Genomic DNA, 22,466 nt, shown 5'->3' on the forward strand with positions numbered 1-22,466 from the left:
ACCAAAAAAGTCACTAATTTCTAGTTTTTGTACCATTTGATTATCATTGTTTTTATTATTATTTTTTCCTAAATGTACATTGTTTTTCTGTTTTTGTTCATTTTATACATATTTTTTGGTTGATTTTTCTTTGTTAAATGGCATTTAAATATATAAAATAAATATCAAAAATATAAATTTTTTTTTACTATGGTTGCAAATATCAAAAAAAAATACGAATATTTCTATATGTGACATGGCACCAGAGTTAAGTTAAGGTTTTTCAAAATTTTGACACGCCGAGCTCAAAAGGTTTGCCATCACTGCCCTAGAACAATCCTAAGAAAATAACTCAAAAATGTAGTTTAAAATAATCACTTGAATATAAGACAGAACTTGGTTGGAGATCCTGGCTAGAGAACCTGGCTAGGCTGCTGATCAATTGACCGCTGTCTCCACGTCATTCATTCTTCGCCGACTCTGTCCACACCTTTGGGAACCCCTGGACCTGCTGGGGTTGGACCCCAACATTTGGCTCCTACTATGTACCTACCCATCACTATCCAGGGCCCTAGAGCACTGGTTCTCAACCTTCCTAATGCTGCGAACCGTTAATACAGTTCCTCATGTTGTGATGACCCCCAACCATAAATTATTTTCGTTGCTACTTCATAACTGTAATTTTGCTACTGTTATGAATCCTAATGTAAATATCTGATATGCAGGATGTATTTTCATTGTTACAAATTGAACATAATTAAAGCATAGTGATTAATCACAAAAACAATATAAAAAATAATAGTAAAATAAAATAATCACTTGAATATAAAACAATCCCCAAATGCATCCCTCTTCACTTCATTACATCACTACTAATCTTTCAATTATCCTTGATAGGCTGGCATTATACAGAGTAGCCAAAGGGCAGAGAAAGATGGCATGGCCACCACACATGTGCTTAGAAAGATTTCCCAAAAATGTTTTGTCCTACTTCAACAAGCAATCCATCCCAAGACTTACCCAACTTCTTGATGTACCAGTTTCTTCCACCTTGAGACCCATTCCAGTACAGGGCCCCTGCTGAGCTCACCAAGGCCATGACCAACAGGATGCCAAACAACACCAGAATCTGCACATTGGTCACTTTCTCAACATTCGATCTCTTGAGAGGAGCTTTGGTGGAATTCTGTACAATAGCATTTAAAGTCCGTGAGGATCACAGAACAGACTCGGGGGCAAGGAGTGGGGAGAAAAGGAGGTAAGTTACACAAATTCAACTCATAAAAAGTAAAAGACTATATTTTTGCCAAATAATCAATGAAATTCTTAAAATGTACCATATTCCTGAATCAGCAGCTAGTTTTATTTTTTATTTATTTTTATTTTTTTTGCTACTAGGTGGTGTTCGTTTGTTTTGGAAAAAAAATTGATTTAAATTCTTTATTGTTGAAAGTATTACAATGTCTCCTTTTTCCCCAATGACCTCTCCCCACCCACTCCTGCCCCCCAGCACAGGCCCTCAACCCCCTACTGTCTGTGTCCATTGGTTTTGCTTATATGCATGCATACAAGTCTATTTTAAATAAAGATAACAGAAGACACATTCTATCATTTTCAAGAACACATTTCAACTCTACTTGTTTCAGTCAAATTTAAAGAAATCAGAATATTGCTAATTCAAGAGAAACTTAAATATTTGATATTGTAAAACTTTGGAAAGAATTTTCAAAGTAATAACATAGCTCCATAATTAATAGACAAAGATAAAATGTGAAAGTACATATTTAATTGAGAAAAAGACATACAAACACATACACATCAATAACGTAAAATAGAATGTCAACAGGTGTTAAAATAAATGGATGGGCAAATAATTCATTTGGAAATTGAACAAGAAATAAGCAGGAAAAGTCAGGAAAGTTCTAGTAGCCAGAAGAAATTTGAATGGAGTCCTGAATCATAAACAGGAGATAAACAGGAAGATAAAACAAAAGCAGAAAGTCAACCCAACATCTGTAAATGTGCATAGTTGGATTTCTCACTGCTGCTAGAGAAACGAGCCCAGCTAGAACAGAGGCCAGTGTTGGGTAGTGAGTTTAGACATATTCATTAAAGCCAGATTCAAGAACCACTGCACATCAGGTGGAAAATTTGGGACTATACCTCTCAGCAGTGGAAAAGTCAATAGAACTATTTGCACTAGACAGTTATGCACCTAAAGTCATTTTATTAAAAGCTTTCTAAAGGTAAGTGTGGTAGGTAGAATAATGACCCCTACAATGATATCTATATCCTAACTAGAGGCCCAATGCACAACATTGGTGCAAGGGCCTTGGCCCTGGCCCGCGCCCACCGTGGCCGCACCGGGGGCCTCTGCCTCTGCCCCCACCCGCTGCAGCTTTGTCCAGAAGGAAGGATGTCGAGAAGGATATCCGGTCTAATTAGCATATTACCCTTTCATTATTATAGATAACTGGACCCTATGAATGTTACCTTATATGATAAAAGGGACTTTGCAGTTGTGATTAAATAAAGGACTGTGACTTGGGGAGATAATTTTAGAATATCCAAGTGGACCCAATTTAATCACACATGTCTTTGATCAGGAAATGTGACTGCAGAAGAATGGTCACAGAGATGCAACATTGTTGGCTTTGAAGCTGAAGTGGGGAAGGAGGTCATGAGACAGGGAATTCAAACAGCCTCTAGAAAGTCAGAAAAGGCAGGGAATATTCCCCTCTAGAGCCTTCCCAGGTGCTCTATAGGACGGAGTGCTGCCTGCAGACACCTGATATCAGACTTCTAACCTGCAGAACGGTAACATAACAACTTCAGGTTGTTTTAAGCTTAAATGTGTGTAAGTTGTTAGAGCAGCAATAGGAAACTAACACAGTAATACAATGGATGGTAATAATCCACTCCTGGAGAGTGGTGAGCAGAGCCTAGATAAAATCAGAAAACCAGAAGTGGACAGGGAGATGGGCACAGGACCTACAGTCTGCAGGTCTCCCTCCATGAGTCATGACCCCGTCTCTTTAGAGGCAACACTGATTTTCAAAGATCAGGTGGTTTGAAATCTTAAGGCACTAATGGGCCATTAAAATGTTGCCTTGTGCCAAACTGAAGTCAGAACTCTCCACCTGGCTCAATTTATCTGAACATTAACAGAGCTAGGATGAAAAATGTCTCTGAAAAAAAGAATACAAATAAAGTCACAATGTGAAAATAAAATCAAGATGAAAATAGAAGGTAATTCCTCAGTTCCATAGAAAAACTCATACCACAACATCTCTGAAATTACCTGAATTCTATCACCAACCTCAGAAACGCTACTCTTATGGCCATGGTTTTCTGTGGGGGTGGGGAGATGGGGAAGTGTCTTACTGGCCATTTTGAAAAGCTAAGTCCATTAAGGTATCTTAACAGCACAACAGCATTTTCCTTTCTATACTCTTTTCTCCATTTCACTTTAGTTCTCTAAATTATTTTCCCTTTACACACTTTTTAAAATTCCTCTAAAATATAAATGAAAATCCATTAGTAAAAGCTGACCTAACGCCAGTCAAATACCATCTAAAGGTCAATGGAGGACACATCACCTCTGGCCTCAGGTCAAGAGCCAAGAGACCAGTTGCAAGATTGCCTATCCCCATCTTTTATAACTAAAGATGATCTTTCTTATAATTTCTAATAAGCATTCATTAGAGGCACAGGCAGAAAAAATTTACAATAAATGTCATTTTCTATGACTCCATTCATTTATGAATTTTTTTATCTTCTCCAGTGGTTAAATCCTGACCAGTTAACAGGGCTGAGAAAAGTTATCTTTCATGCAACACAAGAGGCCGAAACCTCAGGCTTCAACACATGCACCTTGTAGAAAGCCAAGCTGTGCCTACTCATCCCCATATGCTGACCATGTCGGCTGACAAGGATGAGCTTGTAATGTGAAATTCTGACTAGCATTATAAGGACTGTAAAATTCTTAGAAAGCACTGCTACTTCTGAATAATGGAGATCTTAATAGAAACAGGCCAAAGTGTTAGATTCTGTAAAAGCTTATATCTGACCTGAATTTTACGCATTTCATTTCCTCCTAAGAAAGCGGTCACTAGAGTACTAGTTAGAACATGGACTCGAACCAGACTGCCAAATCCCAGCTCTCTCTCTCACTGGTGTGTAACTTTGGTAACCTACTTGGACACTGTGTGCCTCAGTGTCCTCATCTAAAAAATGGAAATAATAGTATCTTCCTCATAGAGCCATTGTGAGGAATGAATGAGTTAATACATGCAAATTCCTAAAACAGTATATGGGGCACTAAGTGTTTGCTGCAATTACTATAATATCTCTCTTTCCCATTCAATCAACCAACAGAAACAACAGACATTGAAATATTTCTACATGTAACTACACTAAACATGAAACAAGGGAACTGTGAAGAATAGAAGGCATTGAGGTGAGAGTTTGAAAAACAAGAACAAAGTAAAAGAGCCCTAAAGCAACCATGTTTCCTCTCTGTGGCCAAGTAGGACAAGTACAGACAAAAACGTTATTTCCCAAAAGGATGGCTTCCACTATGTCTGTTAATCCCCTGTGAAAGCGCATCATTTTTACTACTCGTTTCAGCCTTATAGGCACAGAGACTCTAGCACAGACACTTCTGGGCCTTTCCATTATCCTGTACTTAAAGAATTAGCATGTAATAAATCTTGCAAAGAGGTTTATCACATCTTGGTGCAAGGAAAAGTGCCCATCACACTCATGGGATGCAGATTTACAAGGTAACAGGACACACCTTGCTCGCTGAAGAGATGATGGGATCATTTTAAATGTAACTTAATTATCTCATAGAACTTAGCTACAAAGCTCTGTTACCAACATATGATCTAGAAAAACAGTATTACACCCTGAGGAAACAGCCAGTGTACCAGGAATCTTGAAGAACAGCTAAATTTGTAGCATGCACAATCTAAAAACTAGACTTGGGGCCCTGCCCAAATTTAAGCTAATCCCTGGATCTCTTTGTCACTACATTAAAAAAAGAAGTGGTCTGTGATTAGTGAGTTTCAAAAGAGTTAGACAATGGAAGCTGGCACTGGACTGGGGAAATTAGAAAATACTAGTTAGGTAGCAGGGCACTATTTATCAAGATAGTCTTCATATACAGGCTGCTCAGAACCACCAAACTTAAAACTGTCTAACATGCCCTTGGGAGTGGGTGATGATCCAGCAGGAAGGATAGATCAGACACAGGTCAGATATACTGAATAATCTTAATCCAAGAGCTGCCTCTCAGCATTCACCAACTATTCACTTTTTAGCTGAATAGTTTTAGATCCCCCACTCCCACATACACTCACTCTGTAATCTTTCCACCACACCACCTAGAGTCCTACCATTCCAGGTCCAACACATCTCTATGTCCTTGCCCTCCTTCAGAAGCTGTTCTCTTGCCCCGTGCCTTCCCCGGCAGGACAGGCCTTCCCTGAAGGCCCCTCAAGCAGACTCGCATCCCTCAGATTCTGGGTAATATTATGGAATGTATATGTGGGACTCAGCAGTACTTCAGATATTTCATTTTTCTAATGCCATGTGAAAACCCAATTGTAAAATTCATGCCATTTGGCAACACTGCCTTCAACCTCTTCCCTCAGCAAGTCCTCCGACCAACTGGCTCATGGCATCCATCTCTACCCCAGCCTTGCCATGATCCAATCTTTAAAGTCACAGCATCGACCCATCAAATGCCATAGTCTCTCAGTCCTTTACTCCTCAACATCAAATGGCCTCCAACAGCTCTACCTTTAGCTTTCTACTCCCATGAATCACTCCCAGGTCTCCTCACTCTATAAACCTTCCACCCTAGAAACTTGAAGACAAGCACCCTACACCCTGATCAAATGTCACTCAGAAACTCCAACAATCTTCTTCAACTTCACCCTCTAATCCTCCCCATCTATTGAGGTCTATCACTTCATCTGTTCTATCAATGGTTAACTCTCTCCTACATCATTTAACCTCAAAGAGTAGACCAACACAATAGCCTCCCTTCTCTAACTTTATTTCTAAAATGTGCTCCTTAGTATCATTCTTAGTAGCTAGCCAACTGACGTGCCTAAACCTGGGTTGGCTGACCCTTCGATATGCACCCATAGTGCTTTGCAATGACACATATACAACAATGACCTCTCTACTTCATAATTCCCTGTTACTCCTCAGTGCCCATGGCTCCAGAGAATAAGGCTGGGCCTTTCAGTATTGTATCCATACAGCTTGGCACAAGACATGGTGCATAGTGGTCACTGAACATTTTTTAGTTAAGAAACATAGTCAAGTACTTGCTTTAGAAGTTATATAAAAGGCCAGATAAGCTAAAAAGCTAATTCTCATTAATAGTGACCATTAGTAAAATAAGATGCCAAAAAAAAAAATAAGATGCCAAGTGATATCAAAGAAATATAAGAAATTACACATAGGGACACTGATTTATGCAGAATTTCAAGCTAGTCTAGCAAAATATGTCATAACCAGAGGCCCAGTGCATGAAATTCGTGCACTTATGGAGGGATCCCTCAGCCCAGCCTGCACCCTCTCGCAGTCCCAGAGCCCTTAGGGAATGTCCAACTGACAGCTTAGGCCCACTCTTCCCAGGGAGCGGGCCTAAGCCAGCAGTCGGACATCCTTAGCGCTGCCGCAGAGGTGGGAGAGGCTCCCGCCCTGCGCTCGCCAGCCATGAGCCTGGCTTCTGTCTGAGTGGCGCTCCCCCTGTGGGAGCGCACTGACCACCAGGGGGCACATCCTGCATTGAGTGGGATCAGGCTGAAACTGACTCTCCAACATCCTCCAAGGGGTCCTGGATTGCGAGAGGATGCAGGCCAGGCCGAGGGACCCCACTGGTGCATGATCGGGGCCGGGGAGGGACACAGGAGGTTGGCCAGCCGGGGAGGGACTGCAGAAGGGCTCCAGGGCATGTCTGGCCTGTCTCACTCAGTCCCAATTGGCTGGACCCCAGCAGCAATCTAACCTACTGGTTGGAGCATCTGCCCCGTGGTGGTCAGTGCATGTTATATCAAGCAGTTGAGCGGCCTTAGCATATCATTAGCATATTACGCTTTGATTGGTTGAACGGATGACCGGACACTTAGAATATTAGGCTTTTATTATATAGGATGTAAATGTGATCTGCAAATTCGCAACTAATTTAAAAATATTAACAGGGAGCCGAAACCAGTTTGGCTCAGTGGATAGAGCGTCAGCCTGTGGACTGAAAGGTCCCAGGTTCGATTCCAGTCAAGGGCATGTACCTTGGTTGCAGGCACATCCCCAGTGGGAGATGTGCAGGAGGCAGCTGATCGATGTTTCTGGTTCTCTATCTCTCTCCCTTCCTCTCTGTAAAAAATCAATAAAATATTTTTTAAAAAAATATTAACAGGGAGAAAGAGCAATACCATTTTCATTAATTTTTTTGCTATATGAAGAATAAACATTAGTTAAAAAATAACTGATTTTAAATTAACTAGAATTGAATTAAATAAGACAATTTACTATACAATCCTAATTAATGGGGGTGAGGCGCAGAAGTAGTGAGAGAAATAAGGAAAGAACAAGTCCCCTCTTAGGTCCAGAACTGATTGTCCCCCTAAATCCAGAAAACAAAACCACTGATATTTCAAGCAGGGGGTAACAAATATATGATATAATAACAGAAATCTATGAGAAACTACCTAAAGAACTAAAATAAAGGCACTTCCTTACAAAATTTAAGCTCACAAACTCGAGCTTCCTAAATACAACATCTGCATTTCTACTCTTTATTCCATAAAAACAGCAATTTTTTTTAAAAAAAAGACTAAAGTAAGCATTGTTTTTCAGTATAGAAATGTTTTACCTGCATGAGTTTGGTGTCGTGTCCAGTGTAAACAACTATGCCAAAGACCCACTGAGTGTTTCGAAGCTGTGTACCTCTTAATAAGATCTGGTCAGGCCCAAGGGAAACAGGACTAAAAATAGGAAACAATATTTGTATTCAATGGTAGTCTGACAAATGAGCATGAGCTTTTCCCCTTAAACATAAACCCACAACAAATCAAATGTTTCCTTTACTCAAATTTGAACTATTTCACTGAGACAATAAAGGTTACCCTTGGCTTAATCTATAAAAAAGGGGGGGGGGGAGAAGAAGAAGACCCACAAGAAAGGTTTCTCTTATCCATTCATCACTACAAAAATATTTTTTGTTTTTTCCTATAAAATGTTAGAGGGAATTGTATTTCTTATAACCCTGTTATGAAACTCAACACCAAAAAAAAAAAAAAGAAAAAGAAATTGCTAAAATAACCAGAAATTTATTTTATAGTCTATTATAGAGGAGAAAAAAATGCTATAATATCAAATTTGTCGAGAACGGCTTAATGATTAGATAAAAGGCTGAGCAGTAATTTAGAAATTCAAAATGGGAGCCTATGCAATGGCTCTGCACACTAAACGAAAACCAAGAAAGTAGGCACATGTGGTTGTTATGGTTATTCTGGGTTGATTACCATGATCAGGTTCTTCTCTATGGGTCTCTTCAAAATATATAGGTGGGAAGCATTGATAAAAAGCATGCAGATTAAAGATGGGCAGAAGGCAGAAACTACTCCCCAACATAATGACAAAAATGATTCTCCACCAAGAAAACAATGCCAAGAGAACAAAGACAACAGAATATAGACAGCAGTGAATATTTTAGAAGAAGACTAATTGTTGTTCCTTTCATTTAACCTACTTTAAAGAATGCTAGCAAAAAGAAAAGAAAAGAAAACAGGTTCTCTAATAAATATCAGATTTCAGACACCTCCCTTCTGCTTTTCTGGATAATTTTATGCAGCCAAAACCATCTCTCCTCCCTGGCAGGTAGTACATACAGAAAGAACAGGATGGTGCCCTGAACATCATTTCAGACCCTCTGGCTGTTTTTTCTGAACAAAAATCAGTTCTTTCCTTAAATTTAGGCAATGGTTTAAATCGATTAAAACAGTGTTTCAAAAGAAGGTGAGTCTCACATATCTAAGCTAGACATGAAGAAATCTCACTGTTTTTGAGATATTATGAAGCCAGAAAACAAACTAATATTTTCCAAAGCTTCAGCAGTTCTTAGTCCCATAATTAATAAATAAATAAATAAATAAAAATAAACACCAAGAAAAGGGAAAGTGATACCTTTTTCCATCTAAATTCAAGTTTCCAGTGAAGTCATAGAGATGCCGGTTGGGCCCTTCACATTCTACAGTTCCAGATAACTTCATCAATATTTCCCTTGTTTGCATATCAGCAGTGCAATTCAAACCCTAAAATGTTCAATCAAAAGAGGAAATTGATTACAGTCTTCCAGATTTAGGGGTAGCATTCCACATCCTACTGTTAATCTAAAGAAATTGATGAATATTATAAAATGTATTTTTTAAAAAAAAGAAATCAAGCTATCAGCCCATGAGATCAGTGTTACAGGTAGCTTTTTTTTTCTTTTTCTTTTTTTTTTTTTTTACAGATAGCAGCCTAATGCAAAAGTTACAAAAGAATCAATGAAGCACAAAGTTAAGATTCCACCACTGTGCTGGAAACATCCATGTTTGGCAGCAATTCATATGCTCGAACAACTTCCAGAAAAGCATATTTATTAGCTGTACTCTAATACCGGTCATAAACAGAGAATAAAGCACCCCTTTAATACAGTATGATACTAGACCCAGTAACTCTTCCTTAAGCAGGAAAAAAGTCTAAATCAAATATTCAAGGTAGAAAAGAAAGATATGTGGACAGAATTATCAAATTCAACTTTATGCAGCATAAAATTTAAGTGTCAAATGTTTCAAATGCTTATTATGTTAGAAACTATTCTTCATTCTAGAATTTTAAAATACAGTAAGAATATACTTATTTAAAGGATGAAATTTTGTATCTAATAACTCACTCTTTGTAATTAGAACCTCAATTAAAACAATGGAAAGGAAGGTACCATTGTTTGTCTAACTTCATCTCTCTCATCCACCATGCAGCTCAACCCAGCAGAGGCTCTCTCTTCCCACAGACACTACCAGGCAGAGAGTGCAGTGAGATCTAAGTTAACACATGATACCCTTTCTGACTCAAACTTGGGTGAAGCCCACTTTTTTAGCTCTGCCATCACTTGTATGGAGTTCCCTTTATATTAAAAGGCATCTTCTCCCCATAGTTTCCATTAGGGTTAAGGCATAACCTTTTGTGGTAGAACACATTTTTCCTCTAGAAAACGCACTGACTGGTACCTGTGCGGATCAGATTTGCTATATGGGCCTCCATAACAACACCAGCCATAAAAGGTAACTTTACCTGGCGTATTTTAAGGTTCGTCTCCCCATCTAGATTCGCTGTTTCAACATAACACATTGCCTGAGGTTCACTAAGAAAAGAGAGAAAAGAAGCCAAAGTTTATTAAGGTCCCCTCCACAAAGCCACAGCTCAAAAAGAGTCTATTGTGGAAACTATGTCTGCTGACCAGCCCTTCAAAATAGTGTTATAAATGACCCTTGAACAATCCTAGGAGTTAGGGCACCAACACCTACTCTTCTGCACAGTAAAAAATGCAAGCTTAACTTTTGAGTCCCCCAAAATTTAACTACTCCCAGTTGTTCCCTGGTATCTGCAGACAATTGGTTTCAGGTCCCCCCTTACCAAAACCGTGGATGTTCAAGTCCCCTATATAAAATGGCCATAGATCACTGCATACAGTTGACTCTGTGCATCCTCAGACTCCCAACCCCGGATGGAAAACAAAACAGGTATCTAATGAAAAAAATGTCAATAAGTGAGTGGGCCCACACACTTCAAACCTGTGTTGTTCAAGGGTCACCTGCATAAACAACCACTTTAGTAGTAGTAATTGAGTAGAAAGACAAACACTTATCTTTGGAGCTCAACACCAATACAAGTGATCTGCCCTTATGGGCCCCGCAAAAGCTGCTTGACCTCAAGTAACAGAAATAGCCGAGGGTAAATGAGAAGGGGAGGGGCATGTTAGAGCAAACATGATGTTCCATGACCCTTGCAGTCTGAGACCTGGTCTGCTCCTCCTGTCCAAAAGTGCCCCCCCCCCGACACAGCCAGTACAAACCCATCTTTTAAAGAAAATCATAGCCCAAAGGGTTCACGAACCAAGGCACAGGCTTGGCAAGCCTTTATTGCCCTGCACCTTCTACTCTGCCCACAGGTAACTTTTTAACCAAAGCACCTAATTTAAAGGACAGAAAACTCAAAGAATAAAATTAAGCAGAGCAGCTAACACTTCCAACCTTCGGGTTTAGGTGGCATAGTTAGTAGCTAAGAGAATGGACTCTGCCACCCACCAGCTAAGTTAAAATCTCTTGGCACTACCTTTATTGGCTACATGGTTCTAACCAGTTGTTCAATTTCTCTGCTTCTCTGCTTTTTCTGTGTAAAGTAAGGATATCAAGGGTTGCTGGGAAGATTAAATGGAACAATGTGCTCAGCAGGCTGCTTGGCACACAGTACAGAACCAAACACTAATGACCACCTGAAAACACGACGTCGGCTCAGAGAAACAATCTCATACTCCAACTGGGCTTCCTGAGGGCCACAACCAAAACGCTGACCCCGAACTATCAAGTGATCCACATTTTATGGAGAGTTTCTTTGTAACCAATCAGTAGGATAAAACATGAATGCTGCCCCATGTACACAGTGCTTTAACCCTCTATGGCAGAGGGTCTAGTTTTAAAACCTTTTATCTCAACCAGAAAATTCATGTTAAAACTTAAAATGTCATGTGTGATCAAATCCAATAAAAGAAACACTGTCTACAACCAAAGAAAATGCAAACTGTGTGAGCATCTATGATTTCCAACAGGAATATAGGAACTTTCAGTTTTCACATCATATCCTTTAATCTTGATTTCAAGAGTAAAAGTCTATACTTATTCAAATTTTGGCATTCCTTCTTTGATATATAATTGTATGTGTCAAGCCAAAGAAAAGTCAAAGACTGTGTTGCTCACTATTTACACCACTTAGTTATAACTTTCTAGTACAGAACTGCCTAGAAAACATGGCAATGATACTTGGGCAATGATAAAGGGAACAAAATGTGGACAAATGAGGAGGAAGCACCACCTGCAGGTCATGTCTACGCTGAGAAAATGCCTGCAGTTCTCTGAATAGCTAGTAAAGGGAGGCATTGGGTTCTGAATGAGAGGTTGTGGGCTGGACCCATCAGGAGAGGGGATGTGAAGTCTCAGACAGGCTGCCACCTGGAGGTTACTGGAGGGATCACTCCACTGTCTTGAATGTCTTCCAACAATGAGGAATATAGCCCAGAATAGCCATGAGAGTAAAATGAATTGATAAATAGGAGAAAGAAAATTTAGGATTAAGGCAGGAAAGAGTGAATGGCAGGCAATGGAAGAATAGGCCAGAAAGAGAAGGTTGGTGACTCAGAGTGGAAGGGAAAGGGTGGCTGGAGATGTCAGCAGGTACCATTTTATATTTTATTGTTCTTGACATTTATTTCAAAAAATGTGCTCACTATAGCACACCTGACCTGGAGGATAGCAGGATCATGTCTGCTGGAAGATACTGCCCATTGACGATCTTCACAATGTCTCCCACTGTCACCTAGAAAATCAGGGACAAGGACAGAGAAGCATGAAAGAAAAGAAAGCACAAATGGTGATAAGGTGGTTAAACATTTGAAGAAAAAATTACTGTATAACTATGCCATGAAGTTTAAAATGAAGAAGCCCAAATTATTTTTCTTAAGAACAATAAGAAAATCTTTCAATACAGACAAATGATACTATTGCCTCTTTGTGATGATGCTGAATGAAAAGAAAAGAAAAGAAAGAGATGGGGGACAAAGATGAGTCAGAACTATCAAGGTCTCATTTTCTTACAATTATTCATCCACTTATAAATTCCACAGCTGGATGCAGTTGGGGAGACTGGTTAAGTGCACAGCCCTGAATTCAAATCCCCCGCCTGTTAGTACTCCTTACCAGCTATGTGTAACCTTGAACTAGTTCTGTAAAGTTTGTGTGCTTTAGTTTTCTCAGCTATGTAATCAACAGCACTTATTTCATGGGGTTATGGTGAGGATCAATTGAGTTAACACGTGTAAATTTCTCCATTTTAAAATGGAAAAACTAAGGCTCAATCAAAGTGAAATAATTTGATCAAGGTCAGATAACCAAGATCCAAAACTAAGTAATCTGGCCAGTGGTATCATTAAAAGACAATACTAAACTCACTCCTGAACAGTCCATCTAAAAGGTCCCCTGGAAACATGCCACATAAAACAGAGAAGATTTGTATAGCTCAAGAAATTGCCAGAAAAATCACCATGGCCAAAGTCAGAGGCCACCTTGGGAAACAGACTCCACTGGACAGAAGACCCCAAGCCACAGAAACATGCCCCAGTCTGTAGAAAATGAGCACCATAGCCAAGCACCTATAAATCCTTTAAATCACATCATATACGCAGCTGGCTGGATAGAATGTAGGCTCTCGAGTCAGGCAGGCCTAGGCTCCAATCCCAGCTCACAGATACACTGGCACTGGGATCTTGACAAGCTCTTCACCTCTCTGAACTCCCATGTCCTCACTTACAAACTAGGGAAAACCACCACTGGCTGTGCAGGGTGGTGCAGTGTTTAAGGAAGTTAATGGGAGCACCTGGCATGAAGTAGGTACATGTTCAGTGCTAGTCTCCACCAGCAGGGATGTGAGTGAGTGGCTCTGAGTGTCAACGTGAAGGATAGTAGAATTCTCTGATGGCACAAGAAGAAAGGCCATTCCTAGTATACTAGCAATTCACAACTCAAAATGGGCACTATGTTTTCTGTTTCTTATTCTAACCCATGTTACTATTCTCATAGAAATCATGAATTTCACAAAACACAATACTTGTGAAAAACTACTGAATCTTGCAAGCTGGGAGAATGGCCCTAGCAGAGGCCTACATTTAATTTCCAATACTACAAAGGAGGGTTTACTGAAAGGTGTCCTATGAGTGCTGTGAACTGCTTATCACAGTGTGCGGGGAAATCTAAGGAAAAAGGCTCAAGGGTGGTAGAACTCAAATTCCAGAGCCACTGTAAATTTGAAGTTAGTACCCACTTTTAAGGCAAAAGGAAGTAAAGTATCTTCCACAATAAAGAAAAGTCAAAGAATAAATGCTACAGATCTCTTAACAGCATCAATACAAAAGCAAGAAATACCTATGAAAATTGAAAATGTTTTTAAGTGTAAAAATATTTTATGTGAACAGTTTAATTACATAGAAAAAATCAGAAGAAGCAATTAGTTTTAAAAACTAGAAAGAAAAATCAGTCATGTTTTCAAAAAAGGCTGTGGATTTTTTTTTTTAATTCAAAGTGGGAGGACAAGGGAAATTATGGCTTTCTCCGATCGTTATTACTGAAATAGACACAATTATCTCTCAATAGCAAAGTACTAAGAAGTTGCACACATATTAGATACTACTTACTTGGAACTTTGTTTGAAATGCTTTTCTATTTGGTGTGCTTATGTCTGATTTTCCCGTCAGGGTATTAAACTACCTAAATCAAGAAGTCTTAAGGTGAAAAGAGACACACACACACACACACACACACCAGGTCCCTGTATTCACTCTAGCCTCAGGGGATTTCTCAACTTGAAAAATAAGCCCAAAAGTCTTCTCAAAATCAACCGAAGTTGTCAAGATCCACCCCAGAGCTACCTCTCAGCATTTACCAATGATTCACTACAGCCTGGGGATCGCTGACTTGAGCTCTGGCAGTTCCAATCAGTGGGTATTGCTTTGGGAAGCTTAACGCGAGCCAGTTCCATTGTGCCTGCACATCTGGCACCTGTTACCACTGCCCTCTCGTCACCTGTCCTCTCATCCTATTCTGAGCAGTTCCGCAGATGTGCCTGGGTTTCCCAGTGCCCTATGACTTAAACTGGTTACCTCCTGCTCATCCTTCAAGAGGGCACGTGAGCATCTCTTAAGGAAAGCTGTTCCTGACCCTCCCAGGTGTGCCCAGCGCACCTGCAGCGTGCCCTACACAGAGCTCAGCAACAGCACTGCACGCTGTTCAGCTGCCTCTCACTTCCACCACACCAGTGGCTCCGCAGTGTGCTCCCCAGACCGGCAGCATCAGCCTCACCTAGAAACTTGTTAAAAATGCAAATTCTAGCCCGGCTGGCATGGCTCAGTGGTTGAACATTGACCTATGAACCAGGATGTCACGGTTTGATTCCTGGTCAGGGCACATGCCCAGGTTGCGGGCTCAATCTGCAGTGCAAGAGGCAGCCAATAAATGATTCTCTCATCATTGATGTTTCTATCTCTCTCTCCCTCTCCCTTCCTCTCTGAAATCAATAAAAATATATATTTACAAAATAAAAATTCTAGGGGCACTACTTGGAACTCCTGAGTCAGAATTTTTGAGACTGGGGCCCAGCACTCTGTGTTATACTGCCCTTCAGGTGATTGGGGTGCCTGCTGAAGTCTGGCAACCACTAGAGAAAACTCCAGTGCAGGGCCAAGCTTTATGATACTCATGTGCATCCCCAAGGCCTATCAGTCTCAGGTACATGCTGAGAACTCGATTTAAATAAACAAACAAAATGCATTTTTAATTGAAATAAAATAGCCAGTGGTAAATCATATAACAAGTATTTGGCTTCAGTTTATTTTTCCTCCAAACGCATGTGAGAAACAGTCACGAGCTTTCGGCGTTTGCACGGCCATCAACTCCTGGGCCCACAATTCAGAGATCATTACTCCATTTTCTGCAGTTTCAAATAGTGTCAACATCCCAAATCGTTCTCCACTCCAGCCAGTGTGAGTGCCTCTTTGGGGGAGGGGCTGGCAATAGGCGCCTTAGAGAAACAGGCCAGTCCTAAGTGCTGTGGGAACCTTGCGTTCTATAGCACTGGTAGCATTTCCACCCTCTGTGACATCAAGAGTTTCCAACCACTTGACCAAGAGCCACCACACTTCCAAATGAGAGTGGTGTCAATTAATACTTGCAGCACAGGACCTTGCACTGCTACCAAGGTTAAGGTGTATCACCAAACACTCTAAAGGGGCTCCTTTAACTAAAAGCAAAACAAAAACTAAAATGAAGGCTGCAGTTACCATACAGGAGATTAAAAGATCATAGAGGCATTTTAAAACATTGCTTATTAAACGTTTAGCAAGAGAAACTATTGTAAGTTACCCTTCTAAAAAGTAATCTTTTGAAATCTTTTAATCAGCTTCAACTCCTGTAGTAGTAAGAGTCATCCCCCAAAACATCTGTGACTTTTGAGAAGGCCCAGCTGAAACAGAGACTCACCTAAAAAGCTAATTTTATCAGATACAAGAAACCCAGAGGGCACAGCATATTTCTTCTAAATTTTCTATTCATCAGTATAAACAACCAAACACACACACACACACACACACACACACACACACACACACACACTCACAATTCCCAAACCCTGCAGACCTCATACCTCCAGGGACACAGCGGCAAGCCCTTCTGACCTCTGTAACATTAAGAGCAGCAACTACTGGCTGAAATGGGATGGTTTCCAACCTCTATCCCACCCCTAATTGAATCTCAAAACTCAAAAATATATATTTAAAACATTGAATTGAGGTTAGGAGAACAGAAGATTGTTTCTTGAACTGGATCTAGGAACCAGAAAATGTTTTGAGATTTCAGAAATATCCACAGCTCTGAACTGATGCAGTGAGCATTTGGTGAGTCCTAAGTAAATCTCATGGGGAAACGCCATATCTTAAAACTGACATTAAGTAGAGATGACCTATGTCTTAGAATAAACTTTATACTGTAATCAATATTAGCAATTAATTACAAGTCTCCAAACCAATACTTTTTGGCATATCTTTACAAACAGTTTTTACCTCTTTCCACATAATGGTATGCCACATACCATTTCTTAACACTGAAAAAGAAAAAAAACAAACAAGTATATAAGTTAATATTGATCATAAAAATTTTTCTAAAATCCAAAAGGCCCCTTTTAAAATTTCACTTATTAATCCCAACATACCATCTCCTTAGACATATAAGTATAATACCAACACTCCCCCAATCTATGTACCTATGTACCATATATAATACATTCATGCATACACATAAATATAGATGTATGTAAGTTAAATCTATTCATATTTAGCCCAGAAGAAGAAAAAAAATCACCCTGCTGTAATAAGACTTACCAAAAACAAAACAAAACAATAACAGAGCTAATGTCCTACAAGTCAATACAATAAAAAGTAGACAGAGAGAGGCATGGAGCAATTAAAACCAAGGACATGAATGCTTAGATGTTTTTTTCTATAAAATATGCCTAGCTCCTGAAAATTACAACCTTTTCTAAAATTCAAAAAATACACAAGTCCTATTCAAATATTAATTAACAGGGCTCACATTTTATTGCACTTGTTTATCATTTGCTATTTCTTTAAAGTATTTATAGATAATTTCCCCCAATTTATCTCAATACCACTAACTACTTATCTCAAATTCCTTAAATCTAGGCCTTTTCTCAGGTTTCCCAGTGGAAAAAGTGATCGGCCTGGTATCTTACCTATGGTTTTCTTTTTGTTAACTGCATTGTCTGCCTTATGTCGCTTCTGTTACAGAAAGAAAAAAGAAAAAAGTTCTTAGATTCAAAAGTTCCAAATGGATAACTGAAACAGCAAACAATAAGGGTCAAGGGGAGTGGGGGGGAAGGAAATCAACTACCTACAAAACTAATGCTCTACTGTTCAGTTCAATGGTTGGCGACCAGCCCTGCTCACTGAATTAGTAGATATGTTGTCATGTACTCTGGTTTAAATTACCATATTTAGATTCTAATGATGAGCAAGCACCTGAAGTATGAAACTTCTCACTCCTCCTTTGTTTCACATCAGACTGAAGAAATTATTCAGTATTATAAACACAACATTACTTGAAGCCATTTTATTGATTAAAAAACTTCTGGGACAAAGTAGCTTTGATTTGATTTGGATTACATTTGATCATTTACTTATTCCCAGAAAAAAAATGTGCATACGATGTGTGTTAGAAATTGCAAGTATGTGTAGTGAAAGGTTGGGGGAGTAGGGGAAGGGAAGAAAAAGAGCATGGAGTTAGAAAAGAGGATGACAGAATACCAATATGGCTGTAGCCAATGAACTTGGAGATGCACTGAGATTAGTATGAGGAGGGAGAACATTCTTGCAAAATCACCTCAGGCACAGCCAGCACAATGCTGCTATTCTAGACTGCAATACATTTGCCACCAACTTAGCAAACTCTACAGGAAGATGTAGGAACATCAGTGATAAAAACCAAAGGGGGTCCAGTGAACTAATATTAGAAAACATAGTTTGAACTACTTCAATGTCATTGTACAGACATTAAGGACACTGTATGTACATGTTTCCTCTCAAAAAAATATGCTACCATGACCTTGAGAGGCTAATTAAGCTATAGACCAATGTCCTGTCTTAAACAGAAAACCCGAAGCAACAAGTGAGTTATGTTATAGTCAATGCAAGGTTTTTATTATCTGAAAACAAAAACTTACAAAGTCTTCTACAATCTCTTTGATGCCTGCAATTGTTAAAATAATTATCAATGGCACCAGGGTGGTATATCTTCCTGTTGGAGATACATCTGGGATTTGCTGCAAGACAAGAGACCAAAAGAGAGAAGTTGGCAAATTAAAATCCTCTACGAAAAAAAAAAAAAAACAACATGACACTTACCAATCACTCTTCTGTGGTTCTTTTCCATTTCTGCTACACCACAATAATTACCTTATTTTAAAAACTAGCTTAGTGTGTTACATATTTTTAAAATTTTATCCAACATTGCTAGATGTAGAATAGAAAAAGAGTTAAAATTAAGACCCTCAGGCCATTTCTCAATGTCCATTTTAGTAATTGCAATGTAAGGCATACTTAAAGAAGTCTGCCTTTCAGCAAGATCATGTTAGTTCATGCAAACAATAACTGGACAAAGAAAGCAAATTACATTGAAGTATTATGATACTTTTTTAGGTAAGTGACCTTTCAGCAAAATCTCATTTTGGTTATGAACCTCATCAAGGTTATGAATTTTAAATAGATTTTAAAGAAACATTACCTGTAATAAGGCAATGAAGAGGAAGAAGGCATTAGCAGCTCTTCTAATCTGCTCATATAAGAATCGAGGTAGAAATGTCAACACGCTGTACTTGGCCGTACTATAAATACAAAGAAAAATACTACTATCAATTGTCAATATAAATTCTAAAAGACAAAAAAAACACAGTTTCAAAATTTTTACAAAGGATTTTACAAACAAAATATTTCAAAATTCAGGACAAGTAAATTCTTTGCTGGCCCTTGTGTACGCAGCTCCTTTTTATAAAAGGACATACCTGTTAAGAAAAAATTCCAATGTGATCTTTGTCTTCAAATTTTAACATATGTGTTCATTTCATTTTCACACAGTGTAAGCCGGGAAATTTACCCACCCTCTAGCAGCTATGTGCTACAAACACAGTAAGCACATAAAGAATGTTTCCAGGACCACCGAACAGAAAGAGGTCCATGTTCCAAGCACAGTAAGATATGAACACTGAAATAAAGAGTGAGGTGGAAGCACCAGTCGGGCAACTCACCCAAGCCTAGCAGAATTATTACTCCAGGATGTGTGATGCTCTAAAATTCTTATTACAAAGCCACTGGTTCAATGTAGAAAGTCGACTTTATAAAACATGCCCTGGGGAACCGGCATGTAAACAACAGTTCAGTGTCCCTCTGAGTGCCCACCACAGATGTTTGCCCAACCACACCTAGACAAACTCCCTTCCTTCCATATACCCTTTATTGGGCCACCTTTGCTCATACTTTGCTTCCACCTGGGACATCCTCTCCATAACTAAACTATACTTCCCATCTTACCACCCGCAACCTCATCCAACCTTTTATCTTCCATTAAGATTGGTTAAATCCACACAGACTCTCCTTCTTCCAAGCCCACAGTATGTTATTTACACTATTATATAGTTTCTGCTTTGCTTTATTTTATATTTATTTATCTATCCCCAGAATAGATTCTGAGAACAGCAAAAAATGTTTACTTCACCTTTGAATGTTCCTAACACAGAGCACATAGCAGATAATTAATAAATAGTGAAATAATCCAAAGGCAGGAACTGGGAACCTGAAGGGGAAAAATGAACCTCCCCTCCTTTGGCTGCTAAAAGGCATATCCATAAAAGTACCTGTTCAACTCCTAGCTCACCTTCTGAAGGCACGCCTCTGAACCAACTCCTAATTGAAATGCATTCTAGCAAGGTTACCTAGCAGGTTTCAAATACACAACCAATTAGAAGCATCAAAATAGAAGTGCTCAGGAGACAGCACACCAGAGGCCCTTGTACTGCTGCAAGACCTGACAGCGACCAATCCTGGGATCACAAAACAAAGAAACCAAAGCTGACAACTCAAAAAATACAGCAGCCTGAGCTCACTTGATGGAGCAGGAAAGTGTGCCATGTACCATTTATTGCCACTGCCTCAGAGAAGACCATCCGCATGGTACAATGGCCTGATGTTTCCAAATACACAATGATTAGCATTGTCCTTACACCCAGACTTATTTTTAGCCTTCTTCTGCTTAAGGTATTAAGTATATGTGACGAGTTATATGAAAACCACTTATAAAACAGTTCAAACTTAAAGAACATGATACTTGAAGGAATATCACTGAATTAGCTAGAAAATTTGCTTACACAGAGTCCCTACTCTTCTAAGTAGCCCTATGGGATAATAAGATATCATGGTAGAATTCTGCCAGACAGAATAAACTGGCTGGCATTAAGTTCATTAAAGAGTACTGAAAATATATCTAACTAATGCACGTGATGGCTCATAGCACAAAGTTTTCTTAACTGCAGCTTACAGGACAAAGTCAAATGGAACATCAGACATTCGTTTGTGGCAGCACTGCCCACTGAAATAAAGCAACACTGATCACTCAAGGAAACATGAAAATTAACACACTCTAAGATAAGACTTAATAAAGTATCTTATAAGATAGCTTGACTATAACATTTGAGCCCAAGATTCCAACTGTATAAAATAGACACACACAAACACAGTTGGCATACAATCCCATCTGTGGGTGCTAATGTCCGTCCCCCCCCCGCCCCGTAGTTGGAAAACTGCGGCTCGCGAGCCACGTATGGCTCTTTGTCCCCTTGAGTGTGACTCTTCCACAAAATACCACATGGGGGTGTGCACATACAGTGCAATTGAAACTTCGTGGCCCATGCGCAGAAGTCGGTATTTTGTGGAAGAGCAGGTATTTTGTGGAAGAGCCACACTCAAGGGGCCAAAGAGCCGCATGTGACTCGCGAGCTACGGTTTGCCGAGCCACAGTTTCCCGACCACTGCTAGACTCTAGGGCCTAGAGTAAAATACTATATGCTTAAGGGGACTCAATGTGTATGAAGGCCTTTAGGGTAAAGGTTTGGGGAAGAAAGAGATCCTGTTTATGTCAGAAAACCAAAGACAAGGGGAAAGATGGTGGAGGTAAAGCATACCAACCTTTACTCTAGTTAAACTATAAAAATGAGTCTAAAATGTTTTCATCCTAAAATAGAATCAGCATAATCAATAATTCAGAGAAAATGCCATTCATCCAGGAGATGGCTACTGTAGAGCATTAAAATAATTGCCTTAATATACAACCTTTAGGTGTCCTGTTACAGAATTCTATCTAATAATAGAGAAACATGGTAATTAACCGTAACTTCACTACCCTTCCCATTGGCTAATCAGCGAGATATGCAAATTAACTGCCAACAAAGATGGCGGCCAGCAGCCACGCAGCTGAAGCGAACATGAGGCTTGCTTGCTCCAGTGATGGAGGAAGACAAGGTTCCCCGCCTCCTGCGGCCCAGCTCTGAGCTCCAGATGCAACAATGTTGCAATTATAGAAGCTAAACAAACCCAGAAACCTGCTTTCAGCTGCCAGCGGGCTCAGAGCTTAGAGCGCCAGTGATGGCAACAGAGTTTCAATTATAGAAGCTAAACAAACCCAGAAACCTGCTTTCAGCTGCCAGCGGGCTCAGAGCTTAGAGCGCCAGTGATGGCAACAGAGTTTCAATTATAGAAGCTAAACAAACCCAGAAACCTGCTTTCAGCTGCCAGCGGGCTCAGAGCTTAGAGCGCCAGTGATGGCAACAGAGTTTCAATTATAGAAGCTAAACAAACCCAGAAACCTGCTTTCAGCTGCCAGCGGGCTCAGAGCTTAGAGCGCCAGTGATGGCAACAGAGTTTCAATTATAGAAGCTAAACAAACCCAGAAACCTGCTTTCAGCTGCCAGCGGGCTCAGAGCTTAGAGCGCCAGTGATGGCAACAGAGTTTCAATTATAGAAGCTAAACAAACCCAGAAACCTGCTT

General features: G+C 39.7%; 1 protein-coding gene across 4 annotated transcripts in view; it reads right to left on the minus strand.

The window, feature by feature from the left end:
• Positions 1–22,466, minus strand: part of ATP8A2 (ATPase, aminophospholipid transporter, class I, type 8A, member 2) — a 651,371-nt gene that overhangs the window by 473,938 nt on the left and 154,967 nt on the right. For all 4 annotated transcript variants that reach the window (XM_014539417.1, XM_014539416.1, XM_014539418.1 and 1 more), the window contains 9 exons: positions 19,155–19,254; positions 18,595–18,693; positions 17,608–17,653; positions 16,919–16,959; positions 12,557–12,630; positions 10,333–10,402; positions 9,184–9,311; positions 7,871–7,982; positions 1,000–1,165 (listed from right to left, as the gene is read on the minus strand). In XM_014539417.1, coding sequence (XP_014394903.1) covers positions 1,000–1,165; positions 7,871–7,982; positions 9,184–9,311; positions 10,333–10,402; positions 12,557–12,630; positions 16,919–16,959; positions 17,608–17,653; positions 18,595–18,693; positions 19,155–19,254 — 836 coding nt within the window. The remainder of the gene's footprint in view (positions 1–999; positions 1,166–7,870; positions 7,983–9,183; positions 9,312–10,332; positions 10,403–12,556; positions 12,631–16,918; positions 16,960–17,607; positions 17,654–18,594; positions 18,694–19,154; positions 19,255–22,466) is intronic.

This window comes from Myotis brandtii, unplaced genomic scaffold (genome assembly GCF_000412655.1).
Source record: "Myotis brandtii unplaced genomic scaffold, ASM41265v1 scaffold216, whole genome shotgun sequence".
NCBI classification, from domain to species: domain Eukaryota; kingdom Metazoa; phylum Chordata; class Mammalia; order Chiroptera; family Vespertilionidae; genus Myotis; species Myotis brandtii.